Below are 20,600 nucleotides of genomic sequence, written 5' to 3'. Positions count from 1 at the left end.
CAACGTTTTAGGGTTTACAGATTTAACTTAAATTTACAATTAAAAACCACATTTCTTTAACTGATGTAATGTTAATATACCGACATATTGAAGTTCTGAAATCTGTTCTGTACCTACACTGATAACCATCAAAATCAGGTGCTGATGAGAAAGTCACATGATGAACCAAAGCTCACCACAAGCAGATTTTCCACAAGCTGAGAAGGTCAATACTAATATATATAGATATATATATAGAAGGTGCACAATGTCATTCACACAAACACTAAACACCATCATGGTGAGACTCATTAAACTGAAATATGCAATAAACATTTACCAACATTAGATGTAACATACAACCCTAATAAACATAACTGATAAGAAAAAACTAAGAAGAAACATCAAATTTGAAATGCAACGCAGGGAATTCTGGGAAACGTCAATTTACCTTTTTTCCCTGTAAATTTTACATTCTTCTTCACTTCCAAAAACAGTATTTTATCGTAAAATTGTCTGAAATGTCTATTACAGTTTTTCACCATATATATTAGGGGAACTTACCATTAACCATTTAACAGGTTTTTACCGTAGCATTTTCACAGTTTTTACCGTTAAAATCATGGTCATTTTTTACAGTGTACACAGAAGTATTGAATTATTAGCACTTACAGTCTTTTAACAGCTGTAACTGAATGACTGTTTGATTAGTCACAAACACCTTTCACCACTGCTATGAACCATTTTCAAAGGAATGCATTAAGTCTTAAATAAACAGCATATCTTTTGAAAAGAACCCTGACATCCGACTTCCGATTTCCAACAGCAAGAATTAATATTTTAAAAGGCCTCTTTTCCTCTAGGCATGAAACACTACCTGTAAAATATTTGGAATATGACTAAGTGTGTGTGTGGTCTATGCATCAGTGAGTGTGTGTAGGTGTTATAGTATTTTAGGCCTGTATGAGGCATTACTACAAAGAGAGACCGCTTGACTTGACTTGATAGTTTCTGTCTAGCTTCTTTTGCAATTAGTGATAAAGTTGTCATTGACACTCCTTTTCCTCATACTCTTTCTTGGGAAATTCATGTCATGTCATTTTCATGTCTCTCTCTCTCTCTATATATATATATATTGTACATAGCAGCACTCTCTCCACCTTCGATACCATGACTAAGGTGCCCTTGAGCAAGGCACCGAACCCCTAATTGCTCCCCGGGCGCTGGAGAAATGGCTGCCCACTGCTCCGGGTGTGTGTTCACTGTGTGTGTGTGTGTGTGTGTGTGTGTATTTGTTCACTACTCACTGCTGTGTGTGTGCACTTGGATGGGTTAAATGCAGAGCACCAATTTCGAGTATGGGTCACCATACTTGACAATACATCACGACCAGTGTTGGGCACGTTACTTTGAAAAAGTAATTAGTTATAGTTACTAGTTACTTCTCACAAATAGTAACTGAGTTAGTAACTGAGTTACATCATTATAAAAGTAACTAATTACCAGGGAAAGTAACTATTGCGTTACTTTTAAAAAAATGTTCAAATGTCAAATAACTTTGGATGCCCCCAATATTAAATATGTTAAATTAATGAAATGGACACTAAAGAGAATAAATGACTATTATAAAACATTGTACATTAATCTACACTATTTATCTACTGACACTTAGTATCAGTCAGTCAAGCATTATAATATAATATTATGATAATTTAATATTATATGATGATAGAACTTTAGTAATTAGAATAACCAAGTATGAATGCATATTTGCCATCAATATAAAACGCACTAAGGATTAATGAGCTGCTGGGTTCATGAATATTAATCACGTTGTCTGCGTTCGCTCGAATTGATTTGCTGAAATCAAAACAGGGACGATAATAGGTGAGCGCCAGCCAATGAGATTGTCGTTTGCGCATAAGTTCCGCCCACCACCAGAGAAACCGGCAGTTCTTAAAAGCTGAAGAATTCCAAAGGAACTCTGTTATTTTGACTGGAAAATACAACAAAGAATATCGTTTATATGTAGCGCGTCAATTCTGCATGTTATGAAAGACTCTCTTGCTCTTTATCTTTCTTTGCGTGCGTGTATGTGAGAGAAAGTGACGGCGAGGTGTGCGCTTCACACTAGAGTTTATGGTACATCAAATACAGCTACACTGCGCATCCATTCAGATGAACTGAAAAATTAAATTCTAATAATATAATATAGTAACGCCACATTTTATTGTCAGTTTTATTGTTACTGAAAAAAATAACGCCGTTAGTAACGCCTTTTATTTATAACGCCGTTATTCCCATCACTGGTCACGACTTAACTTTACTATAATTTAACAAATCTCTAAAAAACAACATAACAGAAAAGCCTTCTGTCTTCACCATCTTCAAATGAGTACTATGGGAAAACATAAAGAGTATTCTCAAATATAACATTTTTGATGATCAGTGCATTCAGATATATGCACATTAATAAAAAATTCCTTTCAATCCAACAATAATCTTTCATCAAAATTGCTTATTTTATTTCTGATCAGTATTAAACCTTTATATCAGTTATGACTTTTTAAATCCATCTAGCAGGCAGTTAGCAGTCTGTTCTCATGGAACAATTGAACAGATCTGGCAGATCAACTCAGAACCTTAGATGACTGTACAGAAAATAAAAACACTGTTAATTAGAATTTAAAATGTTCACGTACTGGGTTTTTCATCCAAACCATTGTACATCAACAAACCCCAACACACACATACTCAGATCTGATTATGACTTTAATTGCCAACATGATCTCACAGAATTCCGTGTAATGTTCACGGATTTAATTAACCTCCGAATCTGTGGTGACATCACGGAATCGCCGAAAATTCCGTGATGGGCTCACAGAAAAAAATCCGTGATGGGCTCACAGAAGTGGTACCAATGTAAGTCAGTGACAGGCATCAGCCGTGCTCCACGCACGGATCCACTGGTTCAACACTTTCAATATGCCGACGCGATAATTTATCGTCATCATTATTGTTCAGAACTGGGTAGGTTTAGGGTAGGGGTGGGGTCAGGTACTCCAGTGAAAGTATAACTGCATCGGAGTCACTCTTTTTACGTGGTCCGATGCAGCGCTGGTGTTGAACCAGTGAATCCGTGCATGGACCACGGCTGATGCCTTCTGTGAGCACATCACGGAATTTTCGGCGATTCCGTGATGCCTCCACAGATTCGGGGTTAATTAAGTCCGTGAACATTACACGGAATTCTGTGAGATCGGAATTCTGTGAGATCAGGTTGTTAATTGCTAACGGTTGGCTCGTATCTCCAATTTTGTGATCAGTCACCTGAAACTGGAATTGTTGATCTCTAAACTAAAACAAAGAGAAGGAAATCCTCATTCATACATCAATTTGGAAGAGAAGTCACTGGGAGAAAAACATGTCACATTCATTTTAGGTCAACACATAGCCTACACTTAGTTCTGCATGTTGTATTGACCGCATTCGTCAAGCACAAACAAGCTTTTGTAAAACTACAGCTGAACACAAAGATGTTTTACCCCCGGTTTCACAGACAAAGCTTGTCTCAACTGAAAATATCTTGCTATGACATATCTTAAAATATGTCAGGGTCATTGTTCTGTGTCAAGATGCACACCTTAATGTTTTCTTAAGCATTTTTGTAAAAGTTGCTTAAATATCTTGATTTAACTAAGGCCTAGTCCTGGCTTAAGCTAAGCCCCGTATGTGAAACCGGGCCTTAGTATAATTAATTATGGGGAATATGCAGTAACTGTAACTACAAAACAACATTTGGTCTCAAACTAGCACCCACATGTGATGTTGTTCTACATAAGTATCATAAATCAGAATTTTAAAGTCAGTGTAAAATAATATTATATTTTTAATTGATCATTGATCCTGTTTTTGATCTTGTAATTCTCAATTAAAATATCATAACTTGATCTTTCAGTAAAATGAGACTTCTCTCTGGTGATGTATGCTGAACTTCTCTAATCATTTAATCCACTTAAGCCCTGTCCCTTTCTTAAAAATCAACTTTACATTCAGATCTTCCTCCATCCAGTTAAAAACAAATGGATAGAACCCAGCCGTCCCCTCATTAAATTCCCCGTAACCAGAATAAGTTGTCATATGCAGCCATTTGAATCATATTTTTAAAACAACATCATTAACAAATTATGAGAATGTGTCCCACTCTGTATTTGCCAGAATATTTTGTTCAGCCTCCTGAAGTTGACAAACAGCAATTTCTGAAGGTTGAACTCCCTTCAGTGACCATTTCTGATGAAAAAAAAAAGTTTCACACCCTGTTTGGTCCCCTCTTCTGTAAAGTGCCACAACCTTAATTGAGTAATTTGGGAGATTTCCCACATACTGCATCTCTGATACAACCAATATCTTATTTATAGAGAGGAAACCCTGAAACAGAAAGGTTTGTTTAAGACCCAGTGATAGCTCTAGCATCCTTGATACATGCACTCTGTTTGTATGAGGGAATGAGAATGTTTCCATGACACTTATACACAGGTTAACATACATCCTAACATAGTCATAGCTTGAGCTTCCACATAAAAATGCATGTCAACAACAGGCATGTTCTCTAAATATCAGGTGTTGAAGTGCAAAAAAATAACAATATAGGCCTACATAGCATTGGCATAGCATTTGAGGTTATCAGAACCAAATTCTGGAAAGTAAATATTTCAAGTTTTAGCTCTCCTCCTTATAATATAGCAATATTCAGTTAGCCAACTAATTTCATATTTACTTTAATTGAAAATGTTGGTCATTTTTGGTTATGTCTGTAAAACTGAACTATGATCAGGTAAGCAGGTTAAACTCACTTGTTTACACCATGTAAACAGGGTGACTAACCCGACTATGTAAACATTTTGAGGAGACTTTAAGGAGAGATAGCAGTATGTTTAGCAGGTGGCGTGAAGACATTTTAAGTTGAAGCAAATGGTTGGCCGAATTTGATTTATTTTGTTTATTTATCATTGCAAACACAACCAAAGATATGCACAAAACACTAAAACAACCCTGACATGTCGTGAAGACTTCTTAAAGGTCAACACACACACACATTTGTGCTCATGTAAACACAAGTACACATAAACAGGAACCTACATCACACAGCTCTCATCCAAGCATGACATCACTGTATTCAGTGATAAGATTTTTCTCATCATGTTAAGATCATCAGAGACTAAGTATAAACTAATGAAAGTGACTGGGTGTGGCTCAAGATCAATATTCCATAAAAAATCATATTATACATGTATGTTTTTGTTTGTTTGTTTGTTTGTTTGTTTTTTACTTTTCTTTACTTACAGCTATTCATTTAGTTGGTTTTAAAAATAGCAGTAAGACCTTACCATGATATTAAGGGCTGGGTATGACAGGGATGTTTTGACCTTTTGAAATATTATTGCTCAGCTCTAGATGTGTAGGTGACAGCTGTCTAATTGCTGGATTTTCTCATGTCTCCCCTGAGGGTGTGGTGGAAGAGGGTAAATCAGGCATAAAACACCTGTGAAAAACAACTGTTTTTGAAGTGCATCATTTTGGAAGTGTTGTCATACTTTCATGACAGTGATGCTATAATAATGCATGGTATTGGTTAATGATCTAGGCTGGAAGCTAAAAAGTTGTAGGTTTGAAACCCAAACAGGGTGAGACATGAGGTGTCACCATTGTGCCCTTAAGCACTGATGGTTCAAGAATAGTTCACCCAAAATTTCTCTTTTTCATTCCATGAATGGAGACAATGAGTATTCATGTTTAAAGGACACAAAAGTACCATAAAAGTACAAAACGGTGGTCCAAAGAATGTAGTGATGGGCACTCTCTAAACACTGCTTTATGAAGCTTAGGCACCTTTGTGAATCTTTTTTTAATCGGAATGCCAATCAAATTGGCCAGATCATGTGATGTCAGAAAATGAGGTTTCTTTACATCATACTTTTTAATGGTTAGTTGATAAATAGGCAAGTCTTGTCTAAAAACGCAGAAAACAAGCACTGCAAATTAATAATGATATAACAAATTATACAGACACTTCATATTAAATGGTATTTAATGATTTGTAGATTACACTTCTTTTGTCTTTATGCACGTTTGAGCTGTTCATGTTGCATTTTCAGTGAATCATTGTGCGAAGCAATTCTAATTTCTCCTATCACTAATGTACGTACTTTTTAAGACTAATTTGCCTAACAATAGCCTAATTTGTCTGTTAAAACACGTGCAATGTGAATTTAATTGAATTCTTCGATTTGTATTGTTATGAATAATTGGTCTGAGAAATGGAGAATGTAGCTCGAAAACGGTGCTCAATTATAACTCACAATCACATAAGCACATATTCGCATGGCAACGCGGTCTTGATCGTCTGATTCATGAAGGAATCATTCAGAGTTGTTTGTGAACTTGATCAAACGATTCACTAAAAGAATCCAACTTTACGAGTTCTCTTATGAACTCTCCAAGGAGAGCTAGAGCTGATGTCAAGCTGTCAATTTTCGGTGAATAACGACTTACATTCAGGCCTAGCGATAAACATATTTAACTCTTTGACCTCTGATTTTGTGCTGTAGAGAAATAAAGTAGTATGAATTTGGAGTAACATGAGCGTGAATACATAATGACAGTATTTTTCTAATAAGTATATGTCACAAATAACTGAAAAATGACTACTTATGGTGTCATTATTTATGTTCTTAAGTTTAAGAGCAAACAGGAAGTGGTTACTGTGCATGTACTGTCACCTGGTGGCTATGAGGAGAACCTACGTGAGTCATTGTTTCTCTTGCAGTGGGAGAAAGGGGGCCACAGAGAGAGAGAGAGAGAAAAAAAAACGCTTATGAATGAGCACGAGTAATCTATGAAAGTAAATGAATGAAATCGCTTAATGAGAAGTGGAAAGAGAGAGCCATAGCACGTACCCTGCGTAAACACAGACCCATTAGGCACAGGTCGGGATTGTACAATACACGCACGTGCACATCCACACATAGCCTAGTTGAATGGTTGTGTTCAGACACACAATGGTGACTGATTATATTGTAGTGAAGGTACGAGCTTTTTTTTTTCTTTTTTTTTGAATAAGCATAAGAAAACTTTTTCATTTGTTTCATTATTTGATAAAGATGACATTTAAAAATAATAACAAGATATAATCTACTGAAAGCTGCATAAAATTAGCAAATTCATAAAATATAAGGCATAATCAAGAAATCATGTTTACTGTATGTTGTGTGTAATGTACAATTGAATATGTGTGTGAAAGTCACTTTGGCTAAAAGTGTCTGCGAAATGACTAAATGTAAATCTAAAGAGAATGTATTTTTATTATTTTATTATTAATTTACATAAATGTAATTCAGAATTCAAATGGAATGAAATTCAAGGAAATTAATTTCTACAATGACAACAAAGGAATTATATCGAATTTTTATTTATTATTATAAATATTTTATGTCCACAGAGCATCACCTCCTTTCAAACCATGATCTGCATATTTTACACCACTAAATCTACAGATGGTTCAAAAGTTCATGTTATGCATATTTTCCTCTTGTTGTAACCATAATAATGCAGAAATTAGTAGAGGAGCCTGAATTAGTTCCAGAGACAAAAATAAAATAAAACACTTTCTCATCAATAAAGTTCTAATATATCCATTTTCTGCACCCCCTTCCTGTGCTCTACAAAGTCTCTTTACCCTTTTGACCTTTTCTGGGTTGTTTTTCCCCCACTTCATCAATCTTTGTCTGCTTGTCTATGAGCAATGGAAAACTAATAGAGAGATGGTGAGTTAGTGCACATAATTTCCTGGTAGAGATGAGTTCAGCCAGCATGGCTGAAGCATGGCATATTATCAGACATACTAGCGTGCATAAATGAGTGTTATGTCAGTCTGACCAGCGGAAATGAAAGCCCTTGAGGAATTCTGGCCACTTTACTTTAAAGCAATCTCGGAATTTCTGATACTTCCTGTTCACTGTAAATGGAACCGTGGGCGTATGATGGGACAGAGAGGTGTAACTAAATCTTTTGTGGGTCATTGTGATGCATTTCATTCATATGAAAGGTAAAAAATAGAAACTTCACTGTGGTCATCAAGCTCTGAGTCAGTGGTTTTCATAAAGTGGATCATCATAGTCTTAAAACAAGTCTATGTTTTGAAGCGCATACTGCCTTTAGTTTGCGTGTAGATACGTGTAGAAAGGCCATGGGAGTGTTTCCTGTTCATTGTTTCAAAAGAGAACACATACTTAATCATTTTTAAAGGGATAGCTCGCTCAAAAATGAAAAAATGTTAATGGGAGACTAGTCAATATAATATTTTGTGGTAATCAACATGCTGTATATTGAGATTAATTTGTAGGCTATATTCCTTAATCCGGAGTAGCCTAGGGCTGCACAATTAATCGGATTTCTAATCGCGATTACGATTATGGATGCCACGATTCGTTCAAAGCCGCGATTACAAAAATAAATAAACAATTAAAAATGCCCACTTGCATTATTCTGTGTGCTTAAGAGGTGTTTCCAGCGGGGTTTAACAAACTCAAACACACGGGATAAAAGGCATTTTGTCTAACTGATAGTCGTTGTCACTCTGTAGATAGATATGTTAAACGTCAAAAGCGGAACAAAATAGCTTTACTCGTTTGAACTGCGCGCCACACTGACCTTTCATCCGCTCGCCTCAAAACAAAACAGCGCAGCGCGAGTTTAGAGTTTATGCGTTTATTACAGCGGTCACGCGCGAAACAACGCTCTGAAATCCAGTAAGAAGCACTCGAGTTCAGCGCAGAGTTCTCCAGTACAAATCACGTCTCTTTAATTTAAACTAGTTTAAAGCCAAATAAATCGGAGCTGTGATTCTCATCAACACTGATGCAGAAACAGTGCAACAACGATCCAGTTAGAAGACGTTTCAATCCACAAATCACCCACATTTACCATAGTTTTACTGTAGTAACACTGGTAAGGTGGCAGAAAAGTAGGATATTCATATTGAGTATTATTATATTATTAATATACTAAATATGTTAAAGGAGAAATTGAATATAATTACGTTATTTTGTTAATTATTCTATCAGTTGATGTGGATTTGTAATTGACTGAATGTCTTTAGGCTACTGTTTTTCAGTGCAAACCCCACAGAAACCATATAGTTAGGCTACTTTTTTTTTTTTTTACTGGTGCTGTACTTTTGGTTATGTATAAAAGATGAGGCCATTACAGTTTTCACAATGGTACTGTTAAATGTACATCTGCATCCCAACTCAAGCTCCTGCTACTCTGAACTCAGGCTCCTGTTCTAATGTGCATTTCTAAGAGGCAAAACTTGTAATATTATTATTACATGTTCAGTGCTACCAAATCAGGTGCTGGTGCCACTGCTCTCGAAAGTTAGTCTGGAGCCCTGATAATATCAATTGTACTGTAAAATGTTACTGTAATTTGACATTTCGACTGTTTAATTGTAAATGAAATATATAGCTTTAGTAAACCATTTTTTTCTTTTTTCTTTTAGTTTTAGTATAACATTATTATACCATGCATAATGTTACCTTTTTTGTTTAAAGAAGAAACCAAACCAATGTATAGTTGACATTTGAGGCTCAATGCTATAGAAAAGCAATAAAAGTTCAGGAAGAGTGTTTTCAGCCTATTCGTAAACATATATTTTATATAAAAATATGGCATGCACCTTCAAACATGGCATAAATCTGTCCAAAATAATCATTATTAATAATCGCAATTACAATCTCAAGGGAATAATCGACAATTATGTCATAATCGTGCAGCCCTAATCTGGAGTCATGTTAAGGAAAGAATTGTGACTGACTGAATGCAATGTCATGCAATGTCTATTCTGTGTAGAACAGACTGTATGTTATTTTTTATTTTATTTAATTTTTGTTTTTGTTATGTTTTGTTTTTCTAAAATCAATTCAAAAGCAGAAGCCTATAGCTTTGCAAAAAAATGTAGGTATCACCTGAAACCTGTGGTCACAACTCTCTGTTGTTATGATGGTGCCATGGCAATACCTGATAGGAATCCTAATGGGGTTTACCTACATTTGCACCACACCCAGTTACAATGACAATCCGTTTGAACTACAGAGAGGAGGTGGCAGGCGCACACTCACCTGCTGGTGATCCCAATATGGGTGTGTAACTATGAGCAGGAAAAATAAATCCGCTTTTATTACCTCACATGACTAATAACTGACAGTTCACCTCCCACACCTCAGGTTTGTCAAACCACTCTTTGATCAGCTGTAAATAAAGAAAGGCAAGTACATATAGTGTCACCATTGAAATCACCACAGAATCCTATTTCTGTGTTGACAGTTACAGTTGTTCCAAATCATATACCTCCATGGAACATTGTGACATTCAGTGCAAAAACTAAAGGGATGGAAAATTAAAGAAACTCTAAACTGTAGTTCCAGTAAGGATTTCGAAATAAACTATATAGTTTACATTCAAAGAATGTTATAAAAACAAAGCTTGAGTCATACAATGTGTAAAGTCATAATGCTGTCATGCTACACCATAATAAAAACCTAACCACAACTTCCACTTTTAGCTTCCTAGAAAGTCAGCATTAGGTTCCAATAAATGAGAAATATGCAGTTCTTCTTCACCCATTTGAAAGATTTTTATGGCCAAAATCACTTAGCTGTTTTAGACTGAAATGTTTAAAGTTTTTGAGCAACATGTAAATTCATGACTTGTCATTTTTCAAAATAATGCCTCAACACAATTTTCATATTTTATTGAATCTGCATATTTGACTAAATTCTTAAAATATTAAAACATTATTTGAAAACGTACATATCATTTTAGGTTTATGGACACAATCTGGTTCTTTAATAATGAAAAGAGAAAATGTGTTTTTTTTTATGTTTGTGTATGTGTTTGAGAACAGTAAAATGATGTGTCATATTAGTGACGGGTTAATTTAAGTAAATCATTTTTTTTTTGTGTTTGTGTTGTCAGGATATACACAGGAAGGATACAGCGAGGAATAGTTAGGCTGAAAAGATGAGTGTTTTCACACTAATGAGGTCAATCCTGTTTATGTACCATCTGTGCATTTACATTCACTGAGCCAGAACGGTCAGTGCTGCTGTCTCTGTCTCTCTTTCCCTTACCCAGATTCTCCTAATTTATCTATCCATCTCTCCACTCCTCCAGTATTTAGTAACTACAATGCATATTTCAATAAAAACTGAAGCATGTAAATGTAAATATATACACTACCATTCAAAAAAAGGTTCGGTAAGATTTTAAAATATTTTTGAATGAAGTCTCTTTTGCATACCAAAGCTGCTCAAAATACAGTAAAAATACAGTAATACTGTTAAATATTATAATTTAAAATAAGTGTTTTCTACTTTGTATTTTAAAATGTAATCTACTCCTGTGATGGCATCCATCAGATGCCAGTGATATTCTTTTTACCAGCTGCTGAGTTACATGCTGACTCAGTCTGAACTTTAAAGTTGTGCACAGAAAAACACTTTATTCATTAGCCATGCAGTCTAAAGATTTTGTTTACTGTTAGCCAGTTTAACACTGCTCAAATCTCTGCGCATAAATGATCTGGTGAAGCTTGTCAGAAACCAAAAGTTTTTTCTTCCATGTTAGCATACATTTTTCAACTATTATCCCCGTCTTCCCCACATGTCCTCAATATCTTGTATACCACTCTGCTCTCACAGCTATGGTACCGTTGTCTTTGGTTGTGTTCTGAATAGTGTCTAATTACTGCACTTAAATCCTCTTAAGTGCCCTGTGCTATTTCTGTGTTGGAGCACAGAGTTGTCCAATGTGTCTTGACTTAAGAAAGCTTCTTTGTGCCCTCCCCATGCACACTCAAAAAAGCATGAAGGACAAGCTAATGGTGATAGTGACCACGTAACAGCTCACTGAAGGGACGTATTCGGACCGTAAAAAAGGTGAGCATGCATCTGTTTGATATAACATGTTTCAGAAATACAGAATATTTCAGCTTCATGCTTAAATGCATCTTTTCCTGTTTGTTCTGTTTTACAACTTTAAGTGAGTCACAGTGTTATTTAACGAAAGCCTAAAGTCTATTCAGCTTCATGCTTAAATGCATCTTTTCCTGTTCGTTCTGTTTTACAGCTTTAAGTGAGTCGCAGCGTTATTTAACTAAAGCCTATGTAATCATAGGCCTGACTATATTTTTGATGAGCTGTGATGTTACAGACGAATGGAATGCGTGAAACAAAGTCTACTTTGGTTTGATTTGCATGCTAAAGTGACAGTAATTCCTGTGTTTCTATGAATCTAAATCAAACCTTGGAGCTGGCATTTTTAAGTGGTTTGTTCAGATACTTTGATGTACTGTAGATAGCGGTAGTGTTGTCTACGGTATATTTATCGCAGAAAACTATGCAAACATTCATGCCATGTTTATTATTTTGCATGATTCAACAAGACTTCAAGATTCAGATCAGACTGAAAGAAACATTTAAAAAGATTTTGATAAACGAATAAAGACTCAAAGGAGCTAAAAACAGTAAAGCAAAGCCATAATCACGTAACTGCAAGAAAATATTGTTGTTTTGTTATAAATATACAAATTGTAAAACACCACTTTTCAAGAAGCAAACTGAAATGGAAGACTGTTCATAATACCACGCTTTTAGAAGAGTATTTTTTCTCAAACAATAAGCATACAGTTAGAGTAATCTGTGTGCACAAACCAAGCAAAGAAAACTGAGGCAACATCCAAAGCTGTCATAGGATTTCATTGGTTGCCATCTTAGCTGAGGCATTGCATCATAGCTGTAATCTCAATTAGCGATCAGTGATTTACTGAGAGCAGTGAAAGGTACAGTGGAGGAGGTTTGAGGCCAGAGGCTAGCGGGGCAAAATAAAGACTCTGAGCTCTAGTATTAAACTGCTAATCTGCTGCAGCATGAGCTTTATCTGATCTCAGTCTCAACCTCATATGAAAAAGATCAGTTTAATGATCGACCTGAAAGCAACCAAATATGTTCTGCATTGTTGATTTTAATGTTGGCATTAAAGTGTTATATAATAAAGTTTTATGCATTTGCAATGGTATTGCTTGTAGAATCAAATAGAATCAAAGAAATGTGCATTAAAAAGAATGACAATTAAACTGACTTAAGACGATTTAAAGTATCTGGGTTGAAATGGGAATTTATGCATATTGTAAATTATTTGAGAACAGTTCATTTGTCATTCCATGACATCGTATCGACGACGCCCACTTGTGCAAATAAATTGGATCAAGGAGTAATCTGATCTTCTTACTCTTAATAAACCTGTCTTCCAAGAAAGAGCGATCGGGTACAGTGACACTGTCCACGTGCCAACATTTCAGTGAAGTTTTGATGCTATACCTTGTTCGAATTAAATGAAGATTGAATGTATCTTGCCTTCCTGAAAAAGTAATGAAAAAAATTACTTTTCTTTGTTTGAAACTGGATAGTTGTTCAGAGACATACAGATACAGCTTTTGTTACTTTTGCTAAAACCATTAAGAGAATTTTATTTATTTTGACATATATATGTGAGATGAAGATTTGACCTTTTTCCACAGACAATCAACAAATAAAAATGTCTGACAGAATCGTAGATGAGGAACCAGCGGCTGTCACTCACACAGGTCAGGATGGTTCTTATTGTTTTGTGAAACTCTAAAATGAATGGGTCATATAGGGAAAGTAATCTAATGTATTAAGAGCATGCAGAATGAAAACTGGAGTTTGCAAATTGATGAAAAGCAATTAATTAATTAATTAAATCGTAAAAAAATTACTAGAAAACAATAACATTTTTTATTTGTTTGCCTGCATGCCACATGACCATTTACCAACATCAGAGAACCATGTGCATGAACTTATGAATGTTTTGTTGGATGATTGAAATTAATTCAGGGGTTCTTCAAGGAACTATTTTAGGTCAAAGGAGTTGGTCAAAGCCTGAATCCTTACGTTATGGTTGCCAGCTTCCCAGCTTGGTGTTCTTGTGAAGAAATTAAAGAAACACATTCAACCCTGAGATAGGAACCAGGAAATTGTGAGGACCGGTTATAATTTTAATTATTGAACAAAATTTGAAACAATATCAGTGTCTGGACATTTGCTCATTTCCCCCATATAAGTCAAATTAGAGATAAAATACATTTCTATAAATATGTCTGACATGAACTGAACTGGTATCATCCTTCGCTGAAAGTGAACTGACTACAGTAGGCTAGCTTGTCTTTTGATTTATGGTTGGCTTGCTGCAATTAGTTATAACAACTTAAATGGTCACACTTTATATTAGGTGGCCTTAACTACTATATACTTACATAAAAACAATTAGTACAATGTACTAATTGTATTACAAAACACTTTTACTGCTCTTGAGGTGGGATATGGGTAAGGTTAGGGACAGGTTTGGTGGTATGTTTAGGTTTAAGGGTGGGTTAAGATGTAAGGGATGGGTCAACAGAGTAATTATAAATGTAATTACAGAAATTAGTTACAGATGTAACTACATACAGGTATTTTTAAAAATATAAGTACAATGTAAAAACATGTATGTACACAATAAGTGCATTGTATCAAATTATTAATTTAAATGTAAGTACATTGTAGTTAAGGCCACCTAATATAAAGTGGGACCACTTAAATTTGTTAAGATTAAATTTGTTGAACTTAAATATCCAACTTAACTAAACTAAACTTATAATTTTAAGTAAAGCACAAACTTCAAACAAAACATCATTACTTATTCTAATGTTGAATTTTAAGTTGTGATTAATCGCAGCAATCATTTTTATTTTTTTTACAGTGTATGTATTGATGTAATTCACTCATCTATTCATTCACTTATGGTATCTCTAGGTCCAAAGGGTGTCATCAATGACTGGCGTAAATTTAAACTGGAGAGCATGGACCAAGAGGCTCTGCCTCCCAACAAGAGAGAGCTGCTTAGACAGATGTCGTCCCCCCACAAACCCAGAGACTCCTGTGTGGGTGGATTCAATCGCAAGGTTGCCTCATTTGACCATGATTTTAAAATAAAAAAACAAACAATGCTTTTCTAAATTAGGCTGTAAAAAGTGCATTCTAAAAATGGATGATAAGTCTCTTTGTATAATATTACTTATAAGTAATTAACACCAAACTATACTAAAACATTGCTATAGTTATTGTGTAAGTCATTTTAATTAATTGATTCATGTATACTGTACACACACATAAAGAATTTAGAGGTTGCAAACTGAGGTCCAGGGATCCCCTTTGGGCTACTTAGGGGTGACAAATATTTTTATAAAATGTGATTTGTGTGTTAAAACATTTATCAAATATTCATTACAATGACCATATAAAAGCCAGTTGCTTAATTTCAGAAACAGTATATTTTCTTTACATCATGCATAATATTTATCTCGCACCGTGTAAATGGGTTTTTACACTTTATGCTAGGAGGGGAGTTCCTCAAATGAGGTTATCATATCTGTTGGGTCTTTGACATTAAAACATGATTTAATGGATTAACTTCCAAATTTAAATGCACTTGTCTCTCCCAAAAATCTGCATTGGCCTTAAGAGCTTTGAATTTTCCTGCTTCTTTTTCACTTCTCAGATGAGTGCTCAGGAGTATGAGCTGATAAAGGAAGATGATGAGAAAAGTCTGCGTAAGTACCGCAAGCAGTGCATGCAGGAGATGCACGAGCGCCTGAGCTTCGGGCCCAAATTTGAGGGCGTGTACGACCTTGACAGTGGCGAGGCCTTCCTGGAGGTCATTGAGAAGGAGCACCGGCTCACAGTGGTGGTGGTGCACATCTTCAAAGAGGGAGTGCAGGGGTGCGAAGCGCTTAACAGTTGCATGAATTGCCTGGCCTCAGAATATGCCTGTGTTAAATTCTGCCGCATTAGCGCCGCCGCCACTGGAGCTGGCGAGCGTTTCTCAGATGACGTGCTGCCCGCCTTGTTAGTGTACAAGGCTGGAGAGCTTCTGGGGAACTTCCTGGCTGTTACGCAGCATTTCAGCGAGGAGTTCTTTGCTACCGATGTAGAGGCATTCCTCAATGAGTATGGACTGCTGCCAGAGAAGGAATGCGGCCCTGGAGCTGATGAGGATGAAGCAGATGTGGAGTGATGAAAGATGGCAGAGAGTAAGAATGGATGAAATGAGTGGGAGGAATGTTTTTCTGAATATGACAAGAATAAGTTTCATTATTCTTCCAGCTAACATGATGAGATGCTTCCGTGTGCACATGCAGCTCATGGTAAAGATCTCTTTGAGCACAGTAGAGAAAACTATTGAATGTTTTGTACAGTACAGCAAGGAATGGAATAAAGCCGAGAAAGATAATGAGATATTCAACTATCATGTTTTCTCATATAAACAAATAGACAACTGCATGAATATGAAATAGATAAGAATGAATTAGTGTCATGTGGAATACTTATGCACATATTGTGATTGCATGTAGCCAGAGATGATGCAAATAAGAATGTTCCATGATTGTTTTTTCTTAAATGAATAGTTTTGAAAAAACTAAAAATAAAAAATGAATGAAAATATACTCACGCTATTCCCATCCAAGATTTAGTTTGTTTCTTCATTAGAACAGATTTGGAGAAATTTAGCATTATATCACTTGCTCACAAATGAATCCTCTGCAGTTAATGGGTGCCGTCAGAATGAGAGTCCAAATAGCTGATAAAAACATCACAATAGTCCAGTAATTCACACTGCGGTCTGTTAATTGGTGTCTTTTTAAGTGAAATGCTACATGTGTGTAAGAAATAAATCAAGGCATTTTAACTTTAAACCATTGCTTCTGGCCAAAATACGAATTGATAATCCATAAAAATGCTTCCTTCAAGGGAAAAAAATCCATCCCTTGTCTTTTCACATCAAAATCACAAGACATCATCATAATCATAAGACATATTTGTTTCGAACTGTTTTTGACAGTTTATGCTAAACAGTACTTGATCTGAATATGTCTCTCCTGATTCAGAAAAGATGACTTTTCACTGGAAAAAGCAATATTACAATATGGATAGAGGACTTATAAGATAAAATGCCTTAATGATGGATTTGTTCATTACAAACATGCAGATTTTCACTTCACAAGGCATTAATTGAGTTGTGTGGATTACTTGTGGAATATTGTGATGTTCTTTTTAGCTGTTTGGACTCTCATTCTGACGGCACTCATTCACTGCAGAGGATCCATTGGTGAGCAAGTGATGACATGCTAAATTAAATTTCTCCAAATCTGTTCTGTTAAAGAAACAGACTCATCTACATCTTGGATGACCCGAGGGTGAGTAAAATTTCAGCAAATTTTCTTTTTTGGGTGAACTATTCCTTAAACCTATGCATGATCACCTTTATGATTTTCGGGGCATAGAAGTTTTGTGAGGTTCAAGATAAGCTGCATCCTGAGTAAAATTTGATTTTGTGGTGGGGATGGTTTTAACCTACTTTTGGTTTGCATGCACAAGCTGTCTTACTGTCAATTGGTTTGGCTGGAATTTTGCATAAATCAGGAGATTTTATGTAAACTGTATTTTTAGGCATACATAAATAAATGCAAATGGAAGCACTGAACATTTCCCTTGCCTGTACTGTAGATTTAGTTTTAAAAAAGCGATTACATATACACATGCTCCACTTGAACACAAATTACATGTCACCCCTGAAGAAAGCATTTGAAGAACAGAATCAATCAAGAGAGCAATAAAGTGAAATTCCAGAGAATTTGCACCTTCCTTTAATGTGGTTTGAGAAGCGAGACAGCACTTGCTGAAACACAATCTCTGCAACTGACTTTACTGTGACCTGCAGGTTCAAAAGTTCCATTCTATATTAAAAGAATAGATTCTTATTTTCCCAATCATTTTCCTATAACTTGACATGTTATAATTATGTATTTATGAGAATCTTCCTTTGAGTTGAGTTGCACACAGTAAGGGCAATGATCAGGATTTAGCTGAACTCCAGATGAACCATGGGTTATGAAGAAGTGAGCCAGCAAAAGACATGCTACTGTTCCTGGCCACTAAAGAAGCCAGGGATTTTCAGTGATATCCTCTTGTTAGAGTGGATTAAAATCTGCTGTTGTTTTGAAATAGCTGGTGTAGAGTCAACAAACAAGCAAATAGAGTTCAATATAGCTCTATCATGTCATCAGTAAGCTTAATCAGTGCGGTAAGTAGCTATATGCCCATGTTGTCATGCTTTTATGAGCGGCGTATGTGATCTTTTTTTGATCAGCTTAGTTTGGAACCTTATTACTGGATTTAAATCCAAGATCTTATTTTGTTTATTGTCAAAATACGGGCTGCCCTGAGTGGAGACTTTGTCATCATGCAGGATATTTAGTTTAATCCAACAATTAGTGTTTTTGAAAAACTATTGTAGAATAAATATTTTAAATGACCTATTTAACTTGAACATGCAGTACTGATAAATACAGGCTATATTACTGTATGCTTGAATCCTATAATTTGGCCCTGATTGTTACCTTACCCAAAACCCAAAACGTTTTCACCATAGTTCAGAACAAATTTAACAGCAATTGCAACAAAATTGCATCAGCTTGTGGGGTCGTGAAGCAATTTTTTCATCTGTTCCATATTTGAAAAAGACATGCAAACCAATTTAAGAGTAACATATTTTCTCTTGAGGGCCAAGCCATGCAGGCACACCCACTGAGGGCCTGCAGGGTTTGGTGATTTTGTGGTAATGTTTTGTGTGTCTCACGCCGAGCTCTTGCTATATCGTGCGACGAGGTCGTCTGCGCTTCACGCGAACATGTTCCGACAACATCTGCACCTGATACCACATTTGCCTCCATCCTCTCTGCATGCGTGAAGGAGTAGCCCAAACAGCCAAGTCCTCGTCTGGACTTAATTCCTAAGACAAGTTGTCACGGGTTCATGGCTCAGACAGATTAAAAACTCTGTGGATACTGTATTGTAAGACAGTAAAGTATTAATATATATATATATATATATATATATATATATATATGAGCTATATATATAAAAGTATGCTGTCCTCTGTAGTATTAAAAATGTAAATATAAAAACAAAATATAATAAAAATGTTAAAAAGTATTTGACTAAAAAAATTAAAAATTATACAGTATATAACAGGTCGGTTGCATAAAAGGCTTAGACTAGTCTTACAAGTTAGGCATTAATTTTTTCTTTAAGACTGGTCATAATTATGTTTTTAATTCGGTTACATAAAAACATAGATTAGTCCAAGTTCATTCCATCAACTGCTAGTTGGTCAGTCACAGTCTTAATGTAGAGGCAACTGGCCTGAGATCTAACTTATGTCTACATTATCATAATTACATATATATTTTGTATGGATTTTAATAATATCTAAATTAATACACTTTCATTTAGACTGCAGTGCTTAGATCTGAAACAAATATTTACTGACCACTGCTGGACAGTGACAAGATGTTAGCGGTTGAGTTCACAGTTCAGTTCTGTTAATTTTCGCCTGTTTTTCACAAGGAACATCACAGAGAAATCTCACACATAAAACCTCTTTCATTTAGCTGATGTAAAATCCCAACCATAAAGCTTGGAGATCTTTAGGAAGGACTTTAGTCATGTTGTATTGTAATATAAGAAGTGTTTTGTACTATAAAAATAAACACATAATCGCAAACTACGTGGCTAATATGTTACAGGCTTTCATGGGATTTTAATCTGTTATTATTATGTTAGCCAAGGCTGAAAGTGTTTTGAAAATATAAAAACATTTAGAGATGCTGACTACAGTCAAAAATCTGTTTTTTAATTTTTTTTATTCATTTGTTGTTTTTAATCTGATCCAGGATTGTTTTTCTTGCTATTAGTTTTAAAGCACTTTAAAGCCTTTAATCAATAACACTTTAATGTACCTTATACTAGACATTTGTATACATTAAAGAATATTTGTAAACATTTTACGCCTTCCATTTTATAGTAAACAATAAGGTACAATATATGGTAATCAAATTGAACATAACGATGAAATAAAATAATACAAGAGATGGCTCCTCAAGATAACATATGATATATAGCAGTATTTCTATCATCATTGTGGTCTAATTAAAAACTTAAAGCTTTGTGTAAGTAGCCTGTGAGGTAAGCAATAATTTAACCCAGACAAAACCCCAGGAATTCCACAGGAGCAACCTCTGACAAAACGAATCATGCATGTGAATGAAACAAATAATGACACAGTAAAACAAAACAGTGTAGAATTGGACCAGAAAGAAAACAAATGTGTTATGAATTATGGAAGAGAGTATAATATGGTTTCAAAGAAGGCAAAATGTCCAGAAAAAAAAGGCAAACTAAATGACTGTGTCCGTTGAAGGGTTTCCTGAGCTCTGAATATAATGGTGGCAAACGCCTTCTGGGAGTGACGTTGGGCACAGGAGAGGTAGTGGGTGGACAGACATGATGGATGTGAATTTCAAGTGTAAATGGGAATAGGTGAAGGGCTGGATGGAGGTGGGGTCAGGGGTTGACATGGAGGGGATATGAGGTCACAGGGCTTTT

General features: G+C 35.4%; 1 protein-coding gene across 5 annotated transcripts; it reads left to right on the top strand.

The window, feature by feature from the left end:
* Positions 1-1,988: 1,988 nt before the first annotated feature.
* Positions 1,989-16,600, top strand: pdcb (phosducin b). 5 transcript variants are annotated; one of them, XM_058756172.1, is made up of 7 exons: positions 6,383-6,515; positions 11,014-11,133; positions 11,902-11,975; positions 13,616-13,681; positions 13,953-14,094; positions 14,910-15,058; positions 15,655-16,600. In XM_058756172.1, exons 6-7 carry the CDS (start codon positions 14,957-14,959, stop codon positions 16,168-16,170), a joined length of 618 nt encoding a protein of 205 aa, XP_058612155.1. In that variant the 5' UTR covers positions 6,383-6,515; positions 11,014-11,133; positions 11,902-11,975; positions 13,616-13,681; positions 13,953-14,094; positions 14,910-14,956; the 3' UTR covers positions 16,171-16,600. The 5 variants fall into 5 exon arrangements, with proteins under 5 accessions (XP_058612153.1, XP_058612155.1, XP_058612151.1 ...); XM_058756170.1 differs by lacking the exons at positions 6,383-6,515; positions 13,953-14,094 and adding an exon at positions 1,989-2,121; XM_058756168.1 differs by lacking the exon at positions 13,953-14,094.
* The last annotated feature ends 4,000 nt before the right edge of the window (positions 16,601-20,600 follow it).

This window comes from Onychostoma macrolepis, chromosome 20 (genome assembly GCF_012432095.1).
Source record: "Onychostoma macrolepis isolate SWU-2019 chromosome 20, ASM1243209v1, whole genome shotgun sequence".
In the NCBI taxonomy this organism is placed as follows: domain Eukaryota; kingdom Metazoa; phylum Chordata; class Actinopteri; order Cypriniformes; family Cyprinidae; genus Onychostoma; species Onychostoma macrolepis.
The sequence above is the reverse complement of the archived record's forward strand: the minus strand, read 5'-3'. Positions and strand labels throughout refer to the sequence as shown.

Coding starts and splice junctions, on each gene's coding strand:
- pdcb (XM_058756170.1), top strand. CDS start 13,633: ATGTCTGACAGAATCGTAGATGAGGAACCAGCGGCTGTCACTCACACA. Junction 13,682..14,909: donor AGCGGCTGTCACTCACACAG/GTCAGGATGGTT, acceptor TGGTATCTCTAG/GTCCAAAGGGTGTCATCAAT. Junction 15,059..15,654: donor TGGGTGGATTCAATCGCAAG/GTTGCCTCATTT, acceptor TTCACTTCTCAG/ATGAGTGCTCAGGAGTATGA.